This window comes from Indicator indicator, chromosome 2 (genome assembly GCF_027791375.1).
Source record: "Indicator indicator isolate 239-I01 chromosome 2, UM_Iind_1.1, whole genome shotgun sequence".
In the NCBI taxonomy this organism is placed as follows: domain Eukaryota; kingdom Metazoa; phylum Chordata; class Aves; order Piciformes; family Indicatoridae; genus Indicator; species Indicator indicator.
In genome coordinates, this window is record NC_072011.1 from 37,472,958 (window position 1) to 37,493,932 (window position 20,975).

Here is a 20,975-nt window from a genome sequence, read left to right on the forward strand (position 1 = left end):
GTCTGCAAATATCCACCTTTCAACTTGCCAACCACAGGTCTTTCTCTCGAATAAAATGAGTTGGAGCTACCTTAATGATATTTTATGTAAGCAAAGAAATCCAGGGTTTGCCTTGCATTTTGATGCCTCTCCAGCGGTTTTTCAGGTGTCCCTCTGCAACTCTGAAAGCCTGATTTCTTGCTTCTGTAAGCTGCAATTTATATGAACTACCCTGCTCCAGCTGATATGTTTTAAAGAAATATAGCTCACATTGAAAGAGTAGATGAAATATTGAGAGCTGTGGATTGATAAACAGGCTAAGTATGCCAAGTTCATTGTAAAGTGTCAGTCATTGAGAGGAGACAGGGTTCTCAGTACTGCATACAAGATTGTACTTGCCAAGCCCCTGCCCAACCACACAATACAGGTCTTGCAAAACACATATGGCCTGAGGAAGCTTATGCAGTCTCAATTCTTAACAAATGATTGAATCAGAGCCATAGATTGATAAATTGCCTTGTTTTCTGTGATTAGATGTGAGAAGGGAATAATATGGGAGAGGGAGAGAGGGCAAGAGCAGTAAGCTTCTCCAGCAAAGGGATGAAGAAAGAAGGCTGAGGATCCAGCCAGCCCTGCAAGCTATGTCAGAATCCCTCTGCAATCTGCAGGCTCCTTAAAGTCTCCTGTCACTGAACAATTTAAAATGTTAATGCAAAATCTGAAGAAGTAACAATTTTTGTCAATTTTAGATTGTCGGGGGGGATATCTTTTGCGTCTTGATGCAATGTTTTTTCAAAGCTTTTGCAAGGGAAAAAAGAAAAGTGAAAGACCAAAGACAGTGGCCTCAAAGAAAACAGACTTTACTTTGAGAACCAGTGGCAGAAGAGAAAAATTGAGCATAAGAGGCAAGTGGCTTAGGGGAGTTCAACAGTACTATGAGCACAGCTGGAAATTATCCCAGTGTGTAGGAAGGACAGGACAGTAGTAAGAAACCACCTTGGCTAATGAGATGTTCAGTGACCTCTAACATGAGAAACTTGTTTTGAAGGGTTGTTCTGTAAACTAGATCAACAAAATGATCTAGATTTAAAAAGAACACAAACCCCATCTTTGTCCTTGCCTTTCCCACTCTGTTATACTGTTTCACTGATACAGCTGAGATTGTAGGCCTACAAACAACTGCATCAGCACTGCTCAAGGAGTTGCTTCTAATGTTTAAAGGTGAGGATCTCCTGCTGCCTTGGAGATTTAGAATTTATTCAAAAAGGACATTAATGTTCAGTATAAGAGATGAGACAGCTGCTTCTAGACAGCAGTGGTGAGGTGGCATAGATCATGAGCTGCAAGTGCATTAACAATGTGACACTTGCAAAATCAGTTTTTTAAAAAGGCAAATGTTTGGGGCATGTAGAAACGGGAAAGTTTTGGCACATTACATAACCCTCTCAATCAATTTAGCACTGACAATGTGAATACAAGGCTTAGTAGCAGATTAACTAGATTTCAAGAAAAATGTAAACCACCTAGAGAGAGTTCAGAAGAGAAGAGGAAAGATCAAACGGATTAGTGCTTTTTACTCTAGGGAACAGTGAAGCATGGAAGTTTCCATCTTTGCAGCATCTTTTTTATATCTTCCTCAGGGATTAAATCTTTTACTTATGTTCTCTAGAAACAGGAGAAATAGTATGGGGCTGAAACCACTGGAGATCTAGCTTCTTGTCATCAGCCATATATATATAACAAAGCGTGGGAAAGGATTGTCTGGGGAACAGTGTGAAAGTGTCTGCCACTAGAGGTTTTAAACCAAGTTAGGGATCTGTCAGGAACAGTTTACATATGGCAGATGCTCCCTAGGATAAAGGGCCAGCAAACAGGATTCACAAGGTTGCTTCCTACTTTCACTTGCTGTGAGGCTCTGGAATTCAAATGAGCAGCCTGACCATGAAGCATTCAGAAGACATGACCAGACCTCACTACTCCATGCAGTTGCAAATACTCTTTACTGTCTTGGCTTTGCAGGATCAACTGTTTCTCCCCACCACTATAGGAACTTCAAACTTTGTCTTGTTCTGTCTTTGATGCTGAGTGAAATAGAAGTATTTGCTGTTGCTGGTGGTGGGAAGAAGAGAATTTATTTACTTTACTAATTATTTAATTGCTTCTAGGCAATTACGGTTTTCTTCTTGATTAGCAGCAGTCCACAGCTCATCTAGTGCTGAAATGCTTGTGGCAATAACTCATAGTAATGTGCTGTGCTCATCAGTAGAATCAGTGTCTGCTGAGGTACCAGGCGTGATGGCCTCTCTCTACAGACATTGTTGCTTAAACTGCTGCGTTCTAAAACTTCCTGGCCTGGTGCACTTTTATTTGTTTCAAAGTATGTCAAAAATTCCTTGAGCGGCAGGACCTCTGCTACTTTCCTAGCTGCGGGAATGAGAGCAAAGGTTACGTATGCACGGTCAGGGCAGCCGGCCGAGCCGCGGGTGTCGCGGGCGGCAGGAGGCGCGCGCCTGCGCCTGGGAGCGCAACAAGAGCCGGGTGCCGCCTGGCCGAGCACGCCCACGGCCCCGCGAGCTGCACGCCACCGCCAGCACCCAACGGGAGCTTCGCGCACCGCCCCTCCGCGATGGGGCGGGGCTAGGGCGGGGGCGCGTGAGAGCAGTTGCTGCCTGGCACAGGCTGGCAGTGCAGTGGTGTCTGTCGTGATGGCGGCTGGTGGCGGCGATGGGGCCAGGCGGCCCTACGACCTGGTGGTGTTCGGGGCCTCGGGCTTCACCGGCCAGTTTGTGGTGGAGGAGGTGGCGCGGACGGCAGCTGATGGGGAGCTGAGCGGCGGCCTGCGCTGGGCTGTGGCCGGGCGGAGCCGGCAGAAGCTGCAGGCAGTGCTAGATCGGGCGGCCGAGAGGCTGGGTACGGGCCGTGGCTAGGGGGTCGTGCGGCACCGCCCGTCTCGTCGGGGGAGACGGTGGGGCACCGTCCGTGGGCAGCTATCCATGGACGGGTGTGAGAGGCAGGACCGAGAGGCGAACCGAGGGGACTGCGCCGGGGAGGGAAGGGACGCGCCCTTCGGCACAGCGGGCGGTGTCGTTGACGGCGGTCTCCGATGTGCAGGGAAGGCGGCGCTCGGGGCGGAGGTCGGCGTGCTGCTGTGCGATGTGGCCGACGCGGCTTCGCTGGGCGCCATGGCGAGGCAGACCCGGCTGGTGCTCAGCTGCGTGGGCCCGGTGAGTGCGGTGATGCGGGCGGTGCGCGCACGGCGTCCGCCAGGCTCTGCAGGCGGTGCCTGGGCTGGCGTGTGATGCTCAGGCGCTGCTCTTCGGTTGCGTGCTGCTGGGCTGCGTGCTCCTCAGGGCAGGCATTGCTGTGACGGCTGGAGGAGTGTCTAAAGCTGTCCCGATGAAACCTAACTTTTTGAAATTGAGCCGAAAGTGCAGCCGTGTACTGTGATCCCTTAAATATTTCTCACCACGATTTCTGGTCACTGCATTTTCTGATGGCCTAATTTATAGGCAAATCTCGCTAAAATACAGCGGGCTTGGTTGGTTGCCTTTTTTTTGTTGTTGTTTTTTTTTCTTTGACAGACAGCATTAAAAAATGATTGTAAAATGGGGAGGGTTTTGGGATGGGCCAAGAGCTTTTAAGTGATGCTAGGGTTGAAAGAGCTGGAAAAGAAGCCCATAGACTTGCTGGTTTAAGTTTTCATCCCTTTAAAGTTTTCAGCAGCTGTTCTTCCAGCATATTCAGGAGGGACTCAAAGTATGAGAACCAGAATTTGAGTCATAACATCTTTGAAATAAAGAATATTTTATTAGAGAATATACCAAGATTGAGTGCAAAAAACATAAATTGAGATTAGATGTATTAAATTTGTTTTGGTGGTCTTATGAGAGAAACAGGATGGAGTAGTCAGTGCAGCAAACTCCTTCACCAGTGAAGTTCCTTCTTCGCACTCCCCTGAAAATACTACTACATTTTTGCCCACTTCAGCAAAATCAATAGCTGCCAAGTGTTTGCTTTTATTGTAGATACATATGTTAGACAAAGCATGTTGGGTGAGTTGTGGTGTTTGGATTTTATTTTGTTCCGTGTGGTGTTCTTTCCTTCTATAGTACAGATTCCTTGGGGAGCCTGTGGTAGAAGCTTGTGTTGAAAATGGTGCAAGCTGCATTGACATCAGTGGAGAACCCCAGGTATGGGACAGTAGAAAAATGCTATTCTATATCAAGGATCTGTTGAAGGACTATTTGTTCAGTATGTTTTCTGTTTCTGATAATGTTTTTGAAAAGGAAGACAAATTCTGTCTCTTGAGCTACAATTTTAAGATGGGTTGATTATTTTCAAGTATCTTAATCTTAAGTAATGTAAATTAGTTGTACAGTTTTCTTATTTGCGACAAGAGCCTTTCAGGCTGAATATATTTGAATTCTACTCAAGTCTTGGCTTTGATTCAATGTGTAAATTTTGTGTAGGTCATGTTTCTTTGTGCTGCCGTGACTCATGCTGTAAAACCAGAATATGTACCTGTCTTAAATATGCTCATAAATGATTTCAAATATGTAGGATGCCATGGTATGATGGTAAAGTGCTAATGGCTATTACTGGGTACGGCCAAATAGGGAATTCTGCTTAAAATATTTGTTCTGGCTGTGTTTCAGTTTCTGGAAGGAATGTACCTGAAATACAACCAAAAAGCTGCGGAAAAGGGTGTCTATGTCATTGGCAGCTGTGGCTTTGACTCAATACCGGCTGATATGGGAGTACTCTACACCAGAGACAAGTTGAAAGGTGACTTTCTAAGTGAGACCTTAACACTGAAAAAGAAAAGAAATGCAGATTATGCTTTCACCTGGTTTCCTACAGCAGCAATGCTTAAGTAAAAACTCTTCTAGTCTCTTTTTTTGTGTATCTTTACTAGCTGACCAGTTCCAACCAGATCTGGTAGGGAAAAATTTTAAAGTAGATCACATTCCCATTAGATTGGAGGAAATTAGTCATTAGGCAGAGGAAGGATTCAAGATAATGTTGCTCGCAGGGAGATGAAAACCTTTAGTTGTCAGCAGCAGGCTGTTTGGCCAGGGCACGGACATGCTGTTCAACATCTTTGTCAACAGCATAGACAGTGGCATCAAGTGTACCCTCAGCAGGTTTGCTGATGACACCAAGCTGTGCACTGTGGTGGACTCACTTTTGAGGGAAGGGATGCCATCCAGAAGGATCTTGACATGTTTGAGAAGTGGGCCAGTGACAACTGCATGAGGTTCAACAAGTCAAAGTGCAAGGTCCTGCATCTAGGTCAGGCCAATCCCAAGCATAAATACAGGCTGGGTGCAGAGTGGGTTGAAAGTCACTCTGAAGAAAGAGACTTAGGTGTATTGATTGATAAGAAGCTCAACATGTGATGGCAGTGCACTCATGCAGCCCAGAAGGCAAGTCGTATCCTGGGCTGCATCAAGAGGAGTGTGGCCAGCAGATCAGGAGAGGTATTTTTTTTCCTCTTTACTCTGCTCCTGTGAGACCCCACCTCGAATACTGCATCCAGTTCTGATGTCCCTATCATAAGAAGGACACAGAGCTGTTGGAGCGAGTCCAGAGGAGGGCCACAAAGATCATCCAAGGCCTGGAACACCTCTGCTATGGGGATAAGCTGAGGGAGAAGACTCTGGGGGGACCTTAGAGCTGCCTTCCAGTACCTGAAGGGATCCTACAGGAAGGCTGGAGAAGGACTTTTCATAAGGGTGTCTAGCAATAGGACAAGAGGAAATGCGTTTAAGCTGAGGGAGAGTATGTTTAAACTGGATCTTAGGAGGAAGTTTTTCAGGAAGAGGGTGGTGGGACTCTGGAATAGGCTGCCCAGGGAGGTTGTGGATGCTTCTTCCATGGGGGTGTTCAAGGCCAGATTGGATGAGGCCTTGAGAGCTGAATCTAGTTGTGAAGTCTCCCTGCCCATTGCATGGAGATTGGAGTAGATGGTCTTTCAGGTTCCTTCCAATTTAAGCCGTTCTATGATCCGTAGGCAAGCCTCAGCACACTGCATCTTGTGCAGTGAGTCCGGTAGGGAAGAGACAGTAGGGATAGGAAGGCTGCAGGAAAGGGATCGCAACTTAGTGGGTTATTGGGTTTCCCAAGTTTTCTTTTTCTCTCACAAGCATTGAGAAGCAGTTGTGTGAGTGTTAAGTAGATAGTGCTATACAATGCCTTTGTCTTAAAGAGCAGCTAGACAGTGACTGAAAGAGAATAACTGTACTTGAGGAACGATGTGCAATGATTTAACTGTGTGCAGATAGTACTCGATCCTAATCTCAAATGAGGATACTTTGTTCATTAGGTCTGACTTTCAGTTGGAAAGGCCAATAAGAGTATCCAAATGTTTTGGTTTAATGTACTATTAAAACTGCTATTGAGTGGGAATGTTTTACATTGAAGTGTGTCATCAACTTGCAAGAAAACTCAGTCTGGATCTGGTTTGCGGGAAGAAGAGAGATGAGACATGGAAATGAGTGTTTGTTCATGTCCTACCCCTGTTTGGAATTGACATGTCTTTTATTTCTTCCTATTTTGACTATGTGGTATTATCACCTGTTCAGCCAGTTGCTAACTATATTGAAGTGTTCCCATACAAGTAAGAGTTTTACAATTTCAGAAGGAACTGAGCAAAGCAAAACAAAGCAAAGTGTGGAGGAGCTGTTTTGTTTCAACTTTCATCCCAGCTAAGTGTTCCTTGCAAAACACAAGCTGTGCTAAAACTAAATGTTTTAGAATATATTATGTGTTTCAGAGCTTGTGCATTTTTTGTTTTTATTGTTGTTTTGTTTATTTTGGTTGGGGTTTTGTTTGTTTGCTTGTTGCTTTTCTGTAGTTCAGGTCCACCAAAATCTAAGTCCCATCTTGATTTTCATAGCCTACCTCATCCTTCATTTTGAAACTTGGAGGAAAATCAAATATGGTTTTTAATATTATTTTCTTTTTTTCCCCCTGATTACTTGCATTGTCTCATTAACTAGATAAGGCAAATGAAAAACTGAATGAGTAAAGATATTAGTTACCCTTAGTAAGTACTAAGTAAGTACCCTTAGAAGTACTTTACATAAGAAATTTGATACTTGCTAACTAAAATAGCTGTGGAACTTAATCTTAGTTTATTTTACACTGAAATAAAGATGTGGCTCTGCCTTTTCAACTGATAGTGTCAGTAGCCTTGTATTTATCAGCATGTAGTCTGGCTCTGTGAACTAATGACTGTATATGCAAGTAATGTTTTCTCCTTCCTTAAAGGTACATTAACTGCTGTTGAAAGTTTCCTGAAGGTGAAGTCTGGGCCTGAGGTTAGTCGGTTTGTACCTTTATGGAAACTCGGAGATATTCTCGATAACATCATTGCAGCCTATTAGAATGTGTCATTACATTAATTCAAATTAAGGAACAAGCTGGGAGTTCATTGATGATGAGTCCAGGAGTTTTCTTTTTTAGAAGCTCATAAAATTATCTCAAGCCAGCACCTTTTTGTAAGGTTCGTTTGTATAGGCTGTCTACCTAAAGTTTGTGGTGTTGAGGTGTTTCAAGAGTTACTTAGTTTTTGCAGACAAAAGTAAACTATGACAGCCAGTAATCCTAGCCTTTGGCTATTTGGTTGGGTTTTTGGTTGAGGTGTAGTGCATGTAATCATAATATCTATATGTAATAATTGTAATAATGTGCAATATATGTAATAATTCTAAGATCATTATTAAAATAACACAATGATAACCCAAACCAAGCCAGCTGTCGTGCCCAACAATTGAATATACTGCTTTTCTTGTCCTGATCACCTATCTTGACAGATGGGCACCAAGTCAGAGCCTGTTCTTATGAATATCTGGAGTTAATTTTCCTTGTAGCAGCCCTCATAATACTGTGTGTTGTATTCGTAGCTAGAAGGGTGTTGATAACACAGCAGTGTTTTGGCTACTGGTGAGCAGTGCTCACACAGCATCAAGGTTGTCTCCAGTGTTCCCCCCATTACCCAGTAGGCTAGAGGTGGGCAAGATCCTGGGAAGGGACATAGGCAGGACAGCTGACTCAATATGAACAAAAGGATATTCCATATCATATGAAGTTTGCTCAGCAGTATAAGCAAAATAAAAGGAGGAGAGGTGGGGGGCATTTATTGTTACAATGTTTGTCTCCTGGAGCAATCACTGTGTACTAAAGCCCTTCTTCCTGGGAAGTGGCTGGACATCACCTGCTGATGGAAGTAGAGAATAAATCTTTTGTTTTCCTTGGCTTCCGCATGCAGCCTTTGGTTTTTAAACTGCCTTTATTTTGATCTATTTTCTCCCCTCCCCATCCTGCTGGGAAGGGGAGTGATAGAACAGCTTAGGGGGCACCTGGCACTCGGTCAAGGTCAACCCACCACATTTCAGTATACTTTAATGCATGTAATCACAATACATATGTTGTTAGTAAAATAATACATGAAACCTTTAGATACTGAATTACTTAACTGTTTCATGGTATGTCACCAGGGTGCTTGTATACATGATGGGACTTGGAAATCAGCTGTTTATGGTGTTGCGGATCAAGACAACCTGAGGAAGCTTCGAAAGAAGATAGGATATGCTCCTGTTCCAGTAGTTGGTGCAAAACTTAGAAGAAGGTATAAGATGTGAAAGATGCTGTCTTTTAACACTTCCAGCATTTATTACCTAAATTGCTAATGTACTGTTAAGTACTAAAACATGCATTTGGGACTTCAGTATAATACGAACACGTAGATGCTCATTTAGTAGAACCAAAGATTCAGTTTTACTGATTTGTTCATATATTAGTGAAAAATAGAACACATCCCAGTATTTACTGAGTCTTAACTTGTTTTGAGAGGCTTGTAGTGACATTGATTTCAGAAGTGATCAGTAGAATGGAAAAAATAATTTTGAGGAGAATGTTACTTAGATTATCAAACTCATCCTTGCTATAGTGCACAGAACTTTGCAATGAGCCAGGGATAAATTTCGCTCAGTGAAAGAATGAATGTCATAAAAATAAGCTTGAGAAAAATCTAGTATTGGTGGGACTGTTGCAGTCAGTTTCTTTCAGTTTGGCTAACATTTGAACACTTTCTGCCTTTTTTTGTTTTTTTTCTGTTTGCAGAGGATTTGTGTTTTACAGTCCAGAATTCAAAGAGTACTGCATTCCATTCATGGGATCTGATGTTTCTGTTGTGAAACGATCTCAGCGTTATTTGCACACAGATTTGAAGGAAACTCCTGTAAGTTACTGTTACCACTCTGCCTTTATTGGCACTTTGAATGAATCTTCCCTTTATGTCATAACAGTTCCTAAGATCTGTGTAGGGTTTCTGTAGTTAGGTAAATAGTAATGAACCATGATGTACTTTTGCTCCTATAAAGAAGGAGACTTGTTCTGAGACTTGATCACCTTTGGAAGCTACTTGACCCAACGTGGTCCAGATTCTTGTGGCACTGGAGGCCTGTGTCATGCTACTCAATACTCTGCCTGATGAGCTTGCTTAAAAGTTACTTGCTAATCATTTATTATAAGCTAATATTATATAACTTTTAATATTAGTTACATATTCTTTATTATATAACTAATAATATAACTAATTAAAAGCTAATAATTTGCTGCTAGCATAATAATTACAAGAGTCTCTCATAGGGTTCTTATGCTGCCTGATTTCTGAGTATGTATTTGCAGGAAATGAAAGCCTTGAGTCATGAAATATTTGAAAGGTAGGCTTCATGGTTTTGGGGAATGATAAATACATCAAAGTCTGTTCCTGTGCAGAACCTTTTTTATATCAGCAGAGCTTCTAAAAGACCAGAATTGCAGTCTGTGTAACTATAGTCATGTCAGAATAGTGTAGTAAACATTCAGAGAAAGAGTTTGTAGAATCACAGAATGTTAGGGCTTGGAAGGGACCTCTGGCAGTTATTGAGTCCAACCCTGCTGCCAGAGCAGGATCACCCGGGGCAGGTCACACAGGAATGCATCCAGACAGGTCTTGAAAGTATCTGGAGAAGAAGACTTAACAACCTCCCTGGGCAGCCTGCTGCAGGGTTCCAGCACCCTCAGAGTAGTAAATAATATTTCTTCTCACTTAAGATTGGGAACACAGGAAGTTCCACCTCTAACAGCAAGAGACCTGAAAGCCTTGCAGCCTTCAGAGCCAACTAACAAGTATCTCTGAGCTGTCTGCCCTGGGTTATGATGTGCCTGTAAGAAGTTCTAAATCAAGCTTCTCTGCTGGTGATGTAATTTGTTGTGCAAATGTTACAGGCACATCCCAATTCAAACTGGGTTTCAGAGCTGAAGCACCTGGAAGCCATTTTAAGCACACACCTGAGTCTGTAAGAATGTGTTTTGAGAATTTTGCACTTCTACCTCAATTGGGAGGGAGAAGCTTTTCAAAAGATGCTGAAGTCTCTAGTCACTAAGTAACTGATCTTTCCAAGGAAAACTAATACATGTCCTAAAAACACAGTTTATCAAAGTGAACACAGGTTAGGCTACATCTGTGCCCCAAATTCCTACTCAGCCCTGCAGACTTGTCCCCCCTCTCTGTTTTCATGGACACTTGGTATCTAGAGACTTTCTTGATACTTGGATCTCTGGTGTGCAGAGTAAAGGCAGTTTGTAGTAGTGGTGGTGGAAATGAAGCTTAGTTTTTGTTTTCCCATGGTCTCCTGTGAGAAGAGCAGCACTGTAACAGAGCAGTATCATAGGCATCAGTTAGGAGGTGCAGGTGAGAGAGCGCTTCTAAAGATGTACTTGGAAACAACTAAGGAGAAGGCTTGCCATTGCTATTCCACAACTTTAAAGTAAGGCCTCAGCTTCTCGTAAACTAAAGCACAAAGAGGAGGAAGGGCAGGTATCAGGATAGCAGCCTGATATCAGATACCAAAACACATAATCCTTTCAGGTTTTCCACTCTTTTTTACTATGCTTACTCTTTTCACCACTCCACTTATAGTGTCTTCTAATGAACTATAAAGTGAAGCATTATTCAAAGAATTGTTTATAACTGAGGCAGTTGTTTGAGGCCTTACTTAAACGGGTATCTTGTATCAAGTTCAGATTCATCTGAATTTGGAGGAAGGGGCTTTTTCTAACAAAAGAATCAATGCAAACATTTTAATGTAAGTCCTATCACTGCAAATATGTTTTTGCTTCAGGTTCAGTATGGTGCTTATGTGAACATAGGTGGTCTTGGCTCTGTTATCAAGCTGATGCTTGCTGGCATTTTATTTCTTCTTCTTGTGAAGTTTAGTTTTGGAAGAAAACTTCTGACAAAAGTAAGTATTCAAAACACAATTAATTATGTGCCCAGAGATATTTTTTCCTCTCTGTTTTAGTATTGGGTTTGGATTTTTTGCTCTGATTTCACCACCACCCCACCCCCTGCCCCCACTATTTTATAGTATCCAGAATTTTTCTCTGCGGGACGCTTCACAAGAAAAGGACCAACCCAGAAACAGGTAACTGACTGTTTTCTATCACATTATATGGTAATGATGGAATAGTAATCTAGAGTCAATTGCTTAGTCTCAGAAATGTTTTCTAAATGCATATTGTGTATGCCTGTTTGGGTAGCTTTGAATGTTTAAATAATCATGTTCTCTGCTATTAGACACCAAAGTATGTGGAACGCAAACAAGACAAAATGGATCATGTTGCTGTGTTTGATGTATTTACATGGATGGCTTGCAGCACTCAATGTGACTGTCAAAGGTGGTGACAGAGGGAGACTGAGTAACAAAAACCCAGGACTGAAAGCACTGAGAGAAAAAGTGTACTTTAGAACAGTTCCAATAGTGAAAGGTGTTAAAAACTTGGACCAAATTGTGCCTTGTAGGCAAAGACTCAACATTAAGTAGTCGTGCTTAGATGGATCACAGTATTTACCACAATAGATATTGCATCTGCTACTTGTAACTGCCTGGTATAAGTGTGTCACTTTTGTTGACCACACTTGTCTTGTCCACTACAGATGGATGGAACCTCGTTCACAATGACTTTTTTTGGCGAGGGTTACAGTGAGGGGCAGGATCCCCAGAATGGCAAACCAAATGTAAAGATCTGCACTGAAGTGAAAGGGCCAGGTATGTATGTCAGGTGCAGCTAACTGCTTCTGCCTCACATTCCTTACTCTAAAATAGGTTTATGGTTCCCCTGCCATTGCTTTCACCCTTGACAATTCACTTGCAATACGGACGAAGCCAACAGCCTTACAGAGTGTATTGCCTTGGATGCTAGTATTCATCACGACCTGTCTTTTGAACTAGTCAGTTCATTTGCATTATTGTCATTCTTTTTCCCTCCAACTTTGCAAGAATGAAAATTGATACAGGAAGTGTAGAACAGTTTCAGGGAAGGTGCTTTAGGGAGAGCTTTCAGTTGTGACATCCTGGGCTTACTACATGTTTATTTCTAGTCCCCTGTGAGTGAATTTAAACAGATCTGGCATGGTATCATTGCTAGCTAGGACGTACTTGTGTTCAGGTCATTCCTTTGAGGGTATATGACACCTGAAGTGAAGTTTTCAGACAGCAAGAATGAATATTCAGAGAAGAGTTGATGAAGTATAGCTGAATGCAGCAGTCTCACAGCAAAAGTCTGAATTGAAGCACAGGATGGGGAAAGCTGGAATGCGTTCTGGGACGCATTAAGAGAAGTGTGGCCAGTAGGTCAAGGGAGGTTCTCTGCCCTTCTACTCTGCACTAGTGAGGCCTCATCTGTAGTGATGTGTGCAGGTCTGGGCATCCCAGCTCAAGAAGAACAAAGAACTACTGTAGGCAGTCTAGCGCAGGGCCACTAAGATGATTGGTGGACTGGAACATCTGTCATTTGAGGAAAAGCTGAGAGAGCTGGGGCTATTTAGCTTGGAGGAGACTGAGGAGGGATCATATTAATGCTTACAAATATCTTAACGGGTGGGTGTCAGGAAGATGGGGCCAGACTCTTCTCAGTGGTGCCCAGTGACAGGACAAGAGGTAATTGGCATAAATTTGAACATAGGAAGTTCCATCTAAACATGAGAAAGAACTTCTTTACTTTGAAGGTGCTAGGAAGAGGCTGCCCAGAGAAGTGGTGGAGTCTTCCTCTCTGGAGATTTTTCAAGACCCACCTGGACATGTTCCTATGTGATCTGCTTTAGGTCATCCTGATCTGGCTTCCAACCCCTACCATTCTGTGAGAGCTCTTGCTGTAACAGAGAGCCCTCTGTTGCTGTGACATGATGGCTCATGGTTGTTGGGTGGTTGTAGGTCTGTGCATTGAAGCAGTATTTGTCCAGATTAGACTTCACCAGCTACTTGGGATGATTATCAGTTAAAAAACATTGTTCTCAAGTGGGGAAGGGTGTTTCATTGCCAAAGAGATTGTTCTTCAGCATGCAGTAGGGTAAGAGCAAGATTACAGTCTATGTTTCAACACACTGGGGTTTTTTTGTTGTTTTGTTTTGGTTTTGTCAGAGCCTGGCTATGTTGCTACACCAATTGCAATGGTTCAAGCAGGTGTATCTCTTCTGGAAGATACAGCTTGTCTGCCTAAACAGTAAGTACTTCCCCATGGACAACAGGTTGATCTCTATCAAAGCTATTGCATGCCTATGTTTCTCTTCAAAAATCCAGTTCTCATAATGCTGTAGAGTCGTATTTAACCTCACCCAAATGGCTATGCAAGGGAGATCAGCACAAGCTGATTTCAAGTCACTTAACTGCCTTTTAATTTCAAAGGACATAGTCACAGCTTTTTAGTTACACTGTTGCATGATCTATTGCATCAGTGTCTGTATTTTCAGGTAACAGAATGGTTTCTGTTGAGTTTGCTGGAGACAGAAAAGAACTTGTTAATGTACTAACTTGTCAAATTCTTCATATGCTTTCTTGTGGGAGGGACTGGCTTTTTCTTTTTTAGGCAGGCAAATGCATCACTGACTTCAAAAAAGGTCACTCAACACTGTACCACTAATGTAACTCTTGGTTTTCATTAACAGGGGTGGTGTATATTCTCCAGGAGCTGTCTTCTCCAAAACAAAACTGATTGATCGCCTCAACAAACGTGGTGTTGAGTTCTCTGTTATTAGCAAGGCTGAAGTCTGAAGTCAAAACGTAATTTTATGAGCTACCACCTTGCCTGGGTCTAACTCCAATAAAACTCATTTGGCTGTGAAAGTCTAATAACAAAATAGTTTCACTGTGCTATTGTTTGCAGCAGAATAGAAGAAAAATAGAGTTTAATATTCTGCTATTTGCTGTAGTGAACAAACCTGTCAAGGGTATGGATTTTAATTTATAAAGATATTAAATCAACAATTTACTGGGTTCTAGTTCTAGATTTTTGTTTAATCTTTTTCATCCAGTAGAGCCATTGATAGAATCTGCTTCACACTTAACCACAGCCTTCTTGCTTTGCCCTTGGATAAAAAGTGCCTTAGCAGATGAAACCACTAGCTGCTCCTCATACCCGTTTGGACAGGTGCTATTACTTCGTGGTGTTCTTTCTAGCAAGACCTCAGTCTCCATAGTGGAATAAAAGAGTAGTTGTTGCTTCTTAGAGCAATAGATTTGTATTTTTTTCCTGGACTACAATAAAGGTCAGCTGACTCTGTACTTGTCTTAAGGTACGTTAACCTCCATCCTTATGCCCTTGCCTCTAGTGAGCTGTGCTGAAAAATGAGAAAGCACAGAGCCTAAGGTTTGCCAATCTGACCGGGGCCGGTAGTGCGGCGGTGCCTCCCCCTCATGGAGGCAGCGGGGCCAGGGAACCCGGGCGGCCCTACGACCTGGTGGCGGTTCGGGCCTTCGGGCTTCACCGGCCAGTTTGTGGTGGAGGAGATGGCGAGGGCAGCGGCCGAGAGGCTGGGTACGGACCGTGGCTAGGGGTCGTGCGGCGCGGCGCCACCCGTGGACGGGTGTGAGGGGGAGGGCTGAGAGGCGAACGGAGGGAGGTGGTCCCTCGGCCCGGGGAGGGAAGGGACGGGCCCGTCGGCACAGCGGGCGGTGCGCGTATGCAGGGAAGGCGGAGGTCGGCGTGCCGCTGTGCGATGGGGCGGACGCGGCTGCGCTGGCCGCCGTGGCGAGGCAGAGCCGGCTGGTGCTCAGCTGCGCGGGCCCGGTGAGTGCGGTGATGCGGGCGGTGCGCGCACGGCGGCGAGGCGATGGCTCATAGCTGCTGTGCAACCGGTTACAGGCCTGCGTGCTGAACTTTGCCCAGATTAGATCTTCAGGGCTTCACCAGTTACGTGGGATGATTACCAGCTAAAAAAACCACCTTGTTCTTAAATGGGCGAGGCTGTTCAATTGCCAGATTTCCTTCAACATGCTGCAAGCAAGAGCAAGGTTTCACTCTGCGTTTCAATGCACTGTACATAGTTTGGGTGGGTTTTTTTGTCGGAGTCCGACGATGGTGCTACACCAATTAGAGTGGTTCAGGCAGCCATGTGACTTCTGGAAGATGCATTTTTGTTCTAACAGCAGATTTTTTAAAAGCTCTGAAAATTACTGACATTCACCAAAATGCTCTCTGTCAGCTCTATCACCTTCAGTCTTTATTATCTGGCAAATGGCAAATATGCAGCAGTCTCTTCCCTGTAGCAGCTTAAGGCAGAGGACTAAGGGAAAATGAAAAGATGTGAACAGTATAAGCATAACTATCAAAAGAAAATTTAGAGATGAAACAAAACAGCATAAAGCTGCCAGATTAAAAACTTCAAGTATATTCATGCTTATGTATATGCTTCAGTACATTTGTGCTTTTGTACCCTTCAAGCTTTATTAAGTAACTTTATTATCCACACAGCAAAGAATCCTGAGTGAAGATATTTTTTTTCCATTTATAGAAATTTATGTTTTACTTCACAGTAAAGGACTTAAACAAACCTGATGAGATTTCCTAATGTAATTGGACTCAGATTTACAGCATTTCTTCATTCTGTCTGTTAGATCCTGGTGATTTTTGTCTTTTGCTTCCTGCCACGTCCACCAGTTTTATAGATGACAATTTTTAGTGATTGCTTCATAAGAAAAATCTGTTAAAATATGGTATCAACAGCAGGGAAAATTAACAGGTAATTGCTCTGACATTATTAAGATACAGAAAATAGTACTCTACAGAAATGCAGAGGAAATAGGTTGTAACAGTTACTAATACAGGAACACTATGCAGAGAGAGATATATCTATGTATATTGATTGCTTTAAATAGGAGAACTGCAAAGGTGTGGCTAAAAACAAATCTTTACTATTTCAGGACTGAGCAACAAGTAATAATTGCTCGTCCCCTGCTCCAATGGCAAAAGAGTATGGTGCATCTAGCAGGACTAAGTTCATTCAAAATGCAAAGGAAAACAGTCCCTGCACATTACACCTGTTTGAATTAGATGGTAATGACCACATGAATGCAGGCATTCATGGCAGTTGTAGCTCTTGGTCTTGTCTTATTCCCTTGTTCCAATAACCTCTTGATTTCCGTAAATATCACAAGGCACCAACTTTAAAAGTGGCTGCTTAAAAAACCTTGCTGCAGGTCTTCTCTAATCTTGAGTCACCAGGCTTCCTGGTCTATTCCCTAGGAAAAGATCTATAGTCAAAATTGGTTATTATAATAAGAAAAAAAGTTGTTACCCTTAGAGCAAAAATTAAGGTAGACTATGGCTGAGCACAGGGTAGTTATTTTGGCTCTACCATCTTTTAAAAACTCATTTCCAGAGTTCCACTTTCAAGGTAAATTTAATCTACATTGTGAGACCATCTCTGTACTAAGATGGTCGAAACAGCATTGGATTGGAAGGGACCCTTCAAAGGTAATCTTGTCCAACCCCCCTGCAGTGACCAGGAACACCTCCAACTAGATCAGGCTGCCCAGGGCCATTAGGATCTGATCCTTGACTGTGTCGAGGGACAGTACCTCAACCACATCCCTAGGTAGCCTGTTCCAGTACAAGCACTTGCTCTCTCCCCTTGGAGAGGGGCACATTGGACACATGCACTCCACAACTGGAGCTCCCAACCCAGGGTGGGTAGGACCCAGACCATAGCTGGGCTTGAACTTCTGGGGCTCTGGAAACATGGTTGGGCATGGGAACTTGCAGAGGAAGTAACAGGTGGTGTCACACCTGAGCTTCAATTGCAGCAAGCTGGGTATGAGGCTTGTGGGGATGTTAAAGGCATGGCCTTATCTCTGGGAGCCTGCACAGCCAGCCATGTTGTCAGGCATGTGCATGTGGACACTAAGCGTCAGTGCTGGCCAAAGCTGCAAACAGGAAAGCAGCAGCCACACCCATGGGTTTGGGACAGAAACACCTGCAGGTCTGGGGTGCACAGGCTGGGTGCTTGAAGCCCAGGAGGAGAAATTAGCATATTTGTAACATCCCTTCACTGTCTGGCAGACATTGGCATTAAAAGTTAAGCTTTACAGCAATAAATCCACTAAATTCCAAAAGAAAGACTATGATTAAGAATAAAAAGTAAAAACAAAGATGCAGGACATAGTATTTTTTCCTGTGTCCAAGAACTGTCTAAAATCAGAGTATCTCAACTTCAGATAGGGTTTTGCATTGCCATGTTGGTATAGCAAGTGGGATGATCTCCTGAGGTCCTTTCCAGCCCCAAACATCCTGAGTGTGAATTTTTACTGTCGCACTTACAGGGGCACACAGTGGATAATGTCAGAGGAAATCAAACGTGACAGAGTGAGGCCATTTGTGAACATTTCTGCATGCTCTGGGGAGGGTGGGTGGAGAAAACAAGAGTTCGTGAGGGAGGTAACAAAGGAGTAAATTACAAGCAGCCTTCAGGAGATATAAGGTACTACTGCATGGGAGTGAAGTGTGCTATGGAATGGGTGCTGTATTGCCAGATGTGATGTTTTTACATCACTCCTACTGTACATGAGGCATAGCATGCCAAAGATGTTCTGCACTATGAAGAAAGCATTACTTTACTGAGGTGCTGCAAAGACTATCATCAATACCCTGTGCAAAGGACATCTGTGTTTGAAGAGCTGTTAAAAAAGTTTACTAAAAATTAACATTTTTGAGTCTCATGTCAAGGATCAAATAATTACACCTGTGACAAATCATGATTTTAGGGCTTATCTGTAACTCTAGCTGCACTACATCAGCTAGGCTTGTACTGGAAGCTGCACCGTATGGTTACACTTTGTATTTTCACTAACTGGAAATTAACTGAGTACAGTCTGGAAAGATCTAGGAAATAAATGTCACACTCTGCTAATTCTACCTAGTACTGCTTGCTCTTTTCTTGATTGCAGGTGCTTTGAAGAGCTCTTCACACACAATGGGCACCAGGCCACTGTTTGCACTGTGTTCAGCCATAGAAAAGGTCTTCCCTGAACTGGGCTATCCATATGGCAGCAGTGGCATTATAACCTTGCCAGGGGCACTCCAGCACTCCTTGACCAAGGTCTTGAATGACTTCTGTCTACAAAACATCCTTTTCAGAGATGATCAAGTAAATGCATATACAATCACTGCTGCCTTGCTGGAGTGCCCCCCACTAAAAATTTAAATTAGGAATCAAGATTTGCAAACATGCTTGACAGCAATTTTGAGTTCCAGGATGACGGATGTGGATTAAGTCTAGATAATGCTTCAAACAACCAGGTTTGTTGAATAAAGTCTTATCTGGCCTGCCATACTGTTGATTCTGCTGGGATAAGGATACCATTCTTGTCCTCGAGGAAGCCACTATAAGACCAATAGACTGGATCAAAAGCAAAGGCTTTGCTGTACCCTGGATTCCTAGCGTCATACATGCTTGTGCTGTTGATGTTGACAGAAACCACACACCTCCTTCCTGCATCCTTCTATTAAAATGACAGTTGTGGAATCTAAATACAAGCAATCAGTCATTCACCAATCATATTCTACTCTGGATTAAAACCTAGTTCAACAGCAGTACACACCACACCAGTGACTGCTGTGGGAGAAGTCTGCTCTTGAACCGTGCCAGATGATACACAGCCAAGGAATAAGTGGCCTGAATGAACAGACACATCAGTAACAGCAGCTTGCATTTTTCCCTCTCCTTCACATACTGGTCATCCACACAGCACAGTGCTTTGGAAAATGCATTTTATTTTAGGAACAGCTTTAATTCAAAAGGAGCCACAGTACATTTATCTCCAGGCATATCAAAGAGACTAATTATATTGACTACTTTGGCAAAAAAAAAAAAAAAAAAAAAAAAAAAAAAAAAAAAAAAAAAAAAAAAAAAAAAGCAAGCATTCCTGGAATGGAAACCTCTAAGTTTTGCACAGAAAAGTACAAAAAGAAAGAGGAAAAAAAAAAGAAAGAAATGCTATCTTATTACTTGAAATTCTACTTTCAGACTGGCCTAGGCCAATAGGTTACAAGTATTGCCTAACAACTCATGAGAAACTATGGATTGGCTTCTCCTTGTAATTACGTGGGAGCTGATGCAGTTGCAGCAAATAAACTTATTGCACTGACAACCCTGAGAGTAGTCTTCCATGAGAGGAAGTTCTGATGGGGGATTAAACTACTTGGTTATCTGCACATTCATTTGCACACTGGGCAGGTACAAATACTAAGGCAAATAAACTAAGTCAATGTGAAGTGACACTTAAAGCGCCGTGTGGCTATCAAAAGTAAAATAGATTTGCTGTAATTCTCCTTCATGTTACAACCTGGAGTGAATACTTTCATCAGCCTCGGCTTCTGAACATTTGAAGAACGAAGTCTTACAAATATTTGCGTTAACCCTCTGAGGTAACTCAGGGAACCATTTCTACTGAAACATTTATTTTCTTGACAAATTCCCTTCTAACAACAGCCTTTCATCTAATTAACATTGATCGTTCTTTCACTAATACTTCCTACTACATTGCCTGGAAATAAGAACTGCCATTACACCTACTTTTATTCTTTCTGAAGGTGAGTCTGCTATCTCATGGCAACATTCCAGTGGAATTTTCTCTGGGGTTACAGCTCCCAAAATACAGATGCACAATTAATTAGCAATCTGACATTAGATGAAAGCAGATGCATCAAAACACTTCAGAAATTCCAGCTTTTATTTAGGAGTAGAAAAAAAATCCCAGACTTCTCAAGCAAATTTCCCAGAATTGCTCTTTTTAGTGATGAACTATACTGAGTAGCTCCTGGGAAACTCTCACCTTGCTCACAAGAGAATTTCTACTCTGTGCCCCATAGCCTTCTGCATGTATCCACCACAATGCACTGCCTCTTTCTTTCACAGGCCTGTCATGCCTTTCTCTGACACCATGAACATTATCTCCCTCTTAGATGTATGTGCAAACATCTGCACTTCTCTATGATCCCTCCTAGCTTGCTCAGCCACTCGCTCCTAAGCTATTTTAACCTTTCAACAGGCAGTTATCTTCCCAGTTCATCCCTGCTGCCAGCACATTGAATCTTTCTCACCCTTGTTGAAATGATCTTTTTCAGTCGGTCCTTCACGTGCTGATCGCAAGCCTACACAAAACCCACCCATGCAGAATCGATTTTCTCCATTATACCCAGCTCTGAGTTGCTATCTTGACATTTAGCTAGCTGCTATTCCTTTTCTCAGGCTCTAAATTCCCAGTGCCCATTTTTGCTTCAGTTTCCTTCTATGTCCTTCACCTTTCTGAAATCCCATTCCTCATCGCATGTTACGCTTACACTCCTTTTTAAACTGCTCCCTAGGGAAACTGGTCAGCACCCAAGAACTATGCAGTGAATTTAAGTAACTGAAAAATCATGGAGGAAAACATTTTAACATATAATTGGATTAAAATCCCTTTTAAGTAAAAAATTACTAGACTATTACAAACCTTTAGAAAATTATTAAATCTCATGCCAATTTTCTTGTTACCACCATTGCTTTCTTCATTCCTCCAAAGCACTGTGAAATGAGGATAATTCAGCTGAGCTGGTTACAAAATAAAGGGCTTAAATACTACAAATTATTAATAAAATTAGCTCATATCATGTTTTCATTTGTTCTAATTTAT

General features: G+C 42.6%; 1 protein-coding gene across 1 annotated transcript; it reads left to right on the forward strand.

Annotated features, from left to right (window-relative positions):
- The first annotated feature begins 2,684 nt into the window (after positions 1–2,684).
- Positions 2,685–14,513, forward strand: SCCPDH (saccharopine dehydrogenase (putative)). The gene is made up of 12 exons (XM_054393085.1): positions 2,685–2,889; positions 3,091–3,203; positions 4,089–4,169; positions 4,635–4,764; positions 7,252–7,301; positions 8,481–8,611; positions 9,106–9,223; positions 11,151–11,270; positions 11,397–11,453; positions 11,966–12,077; positions 13,449–13,530; positions 13,973–14,513. Exons 1-12 carry the CDS (start codon positions 2,685–2,687, stop codon positions 14,076–14,078), a joined length of 1,305 nt encoding a protein of 434 aa, XP_054249060.1. The 3' UTR covers positions 14,079–14,513.
- The last annotated feature ends 6,462 nt before the right edge of the window (positions 14,514–20,975 follow it).

Excerpts from the sequence above, each read along its gene's own strand:
- SCCPDH (XM_054393085.1), top strand. The coding sequence starts at position 2,685 with ATGGCGGCTGGTGGCGGCGATGGGGCCAGGCGGCCCTACGACCTGGTG. Across the intron at positions 7,302-8,480 it reads AGGTGAAGTCTGGGCCTGAG|GGTGCTTGTATACATGATGG; the intron begins GTTAGTCGGTTT and ends GTATGTCACCAG. Across the intron at positions 11,454-11,965 it reads AAGGACCAACCCAGAAACAG|ATGGATGGAACCTCGTTCAC; the intron begins GTAACTGACTGT and ends TGTCCACTACAG.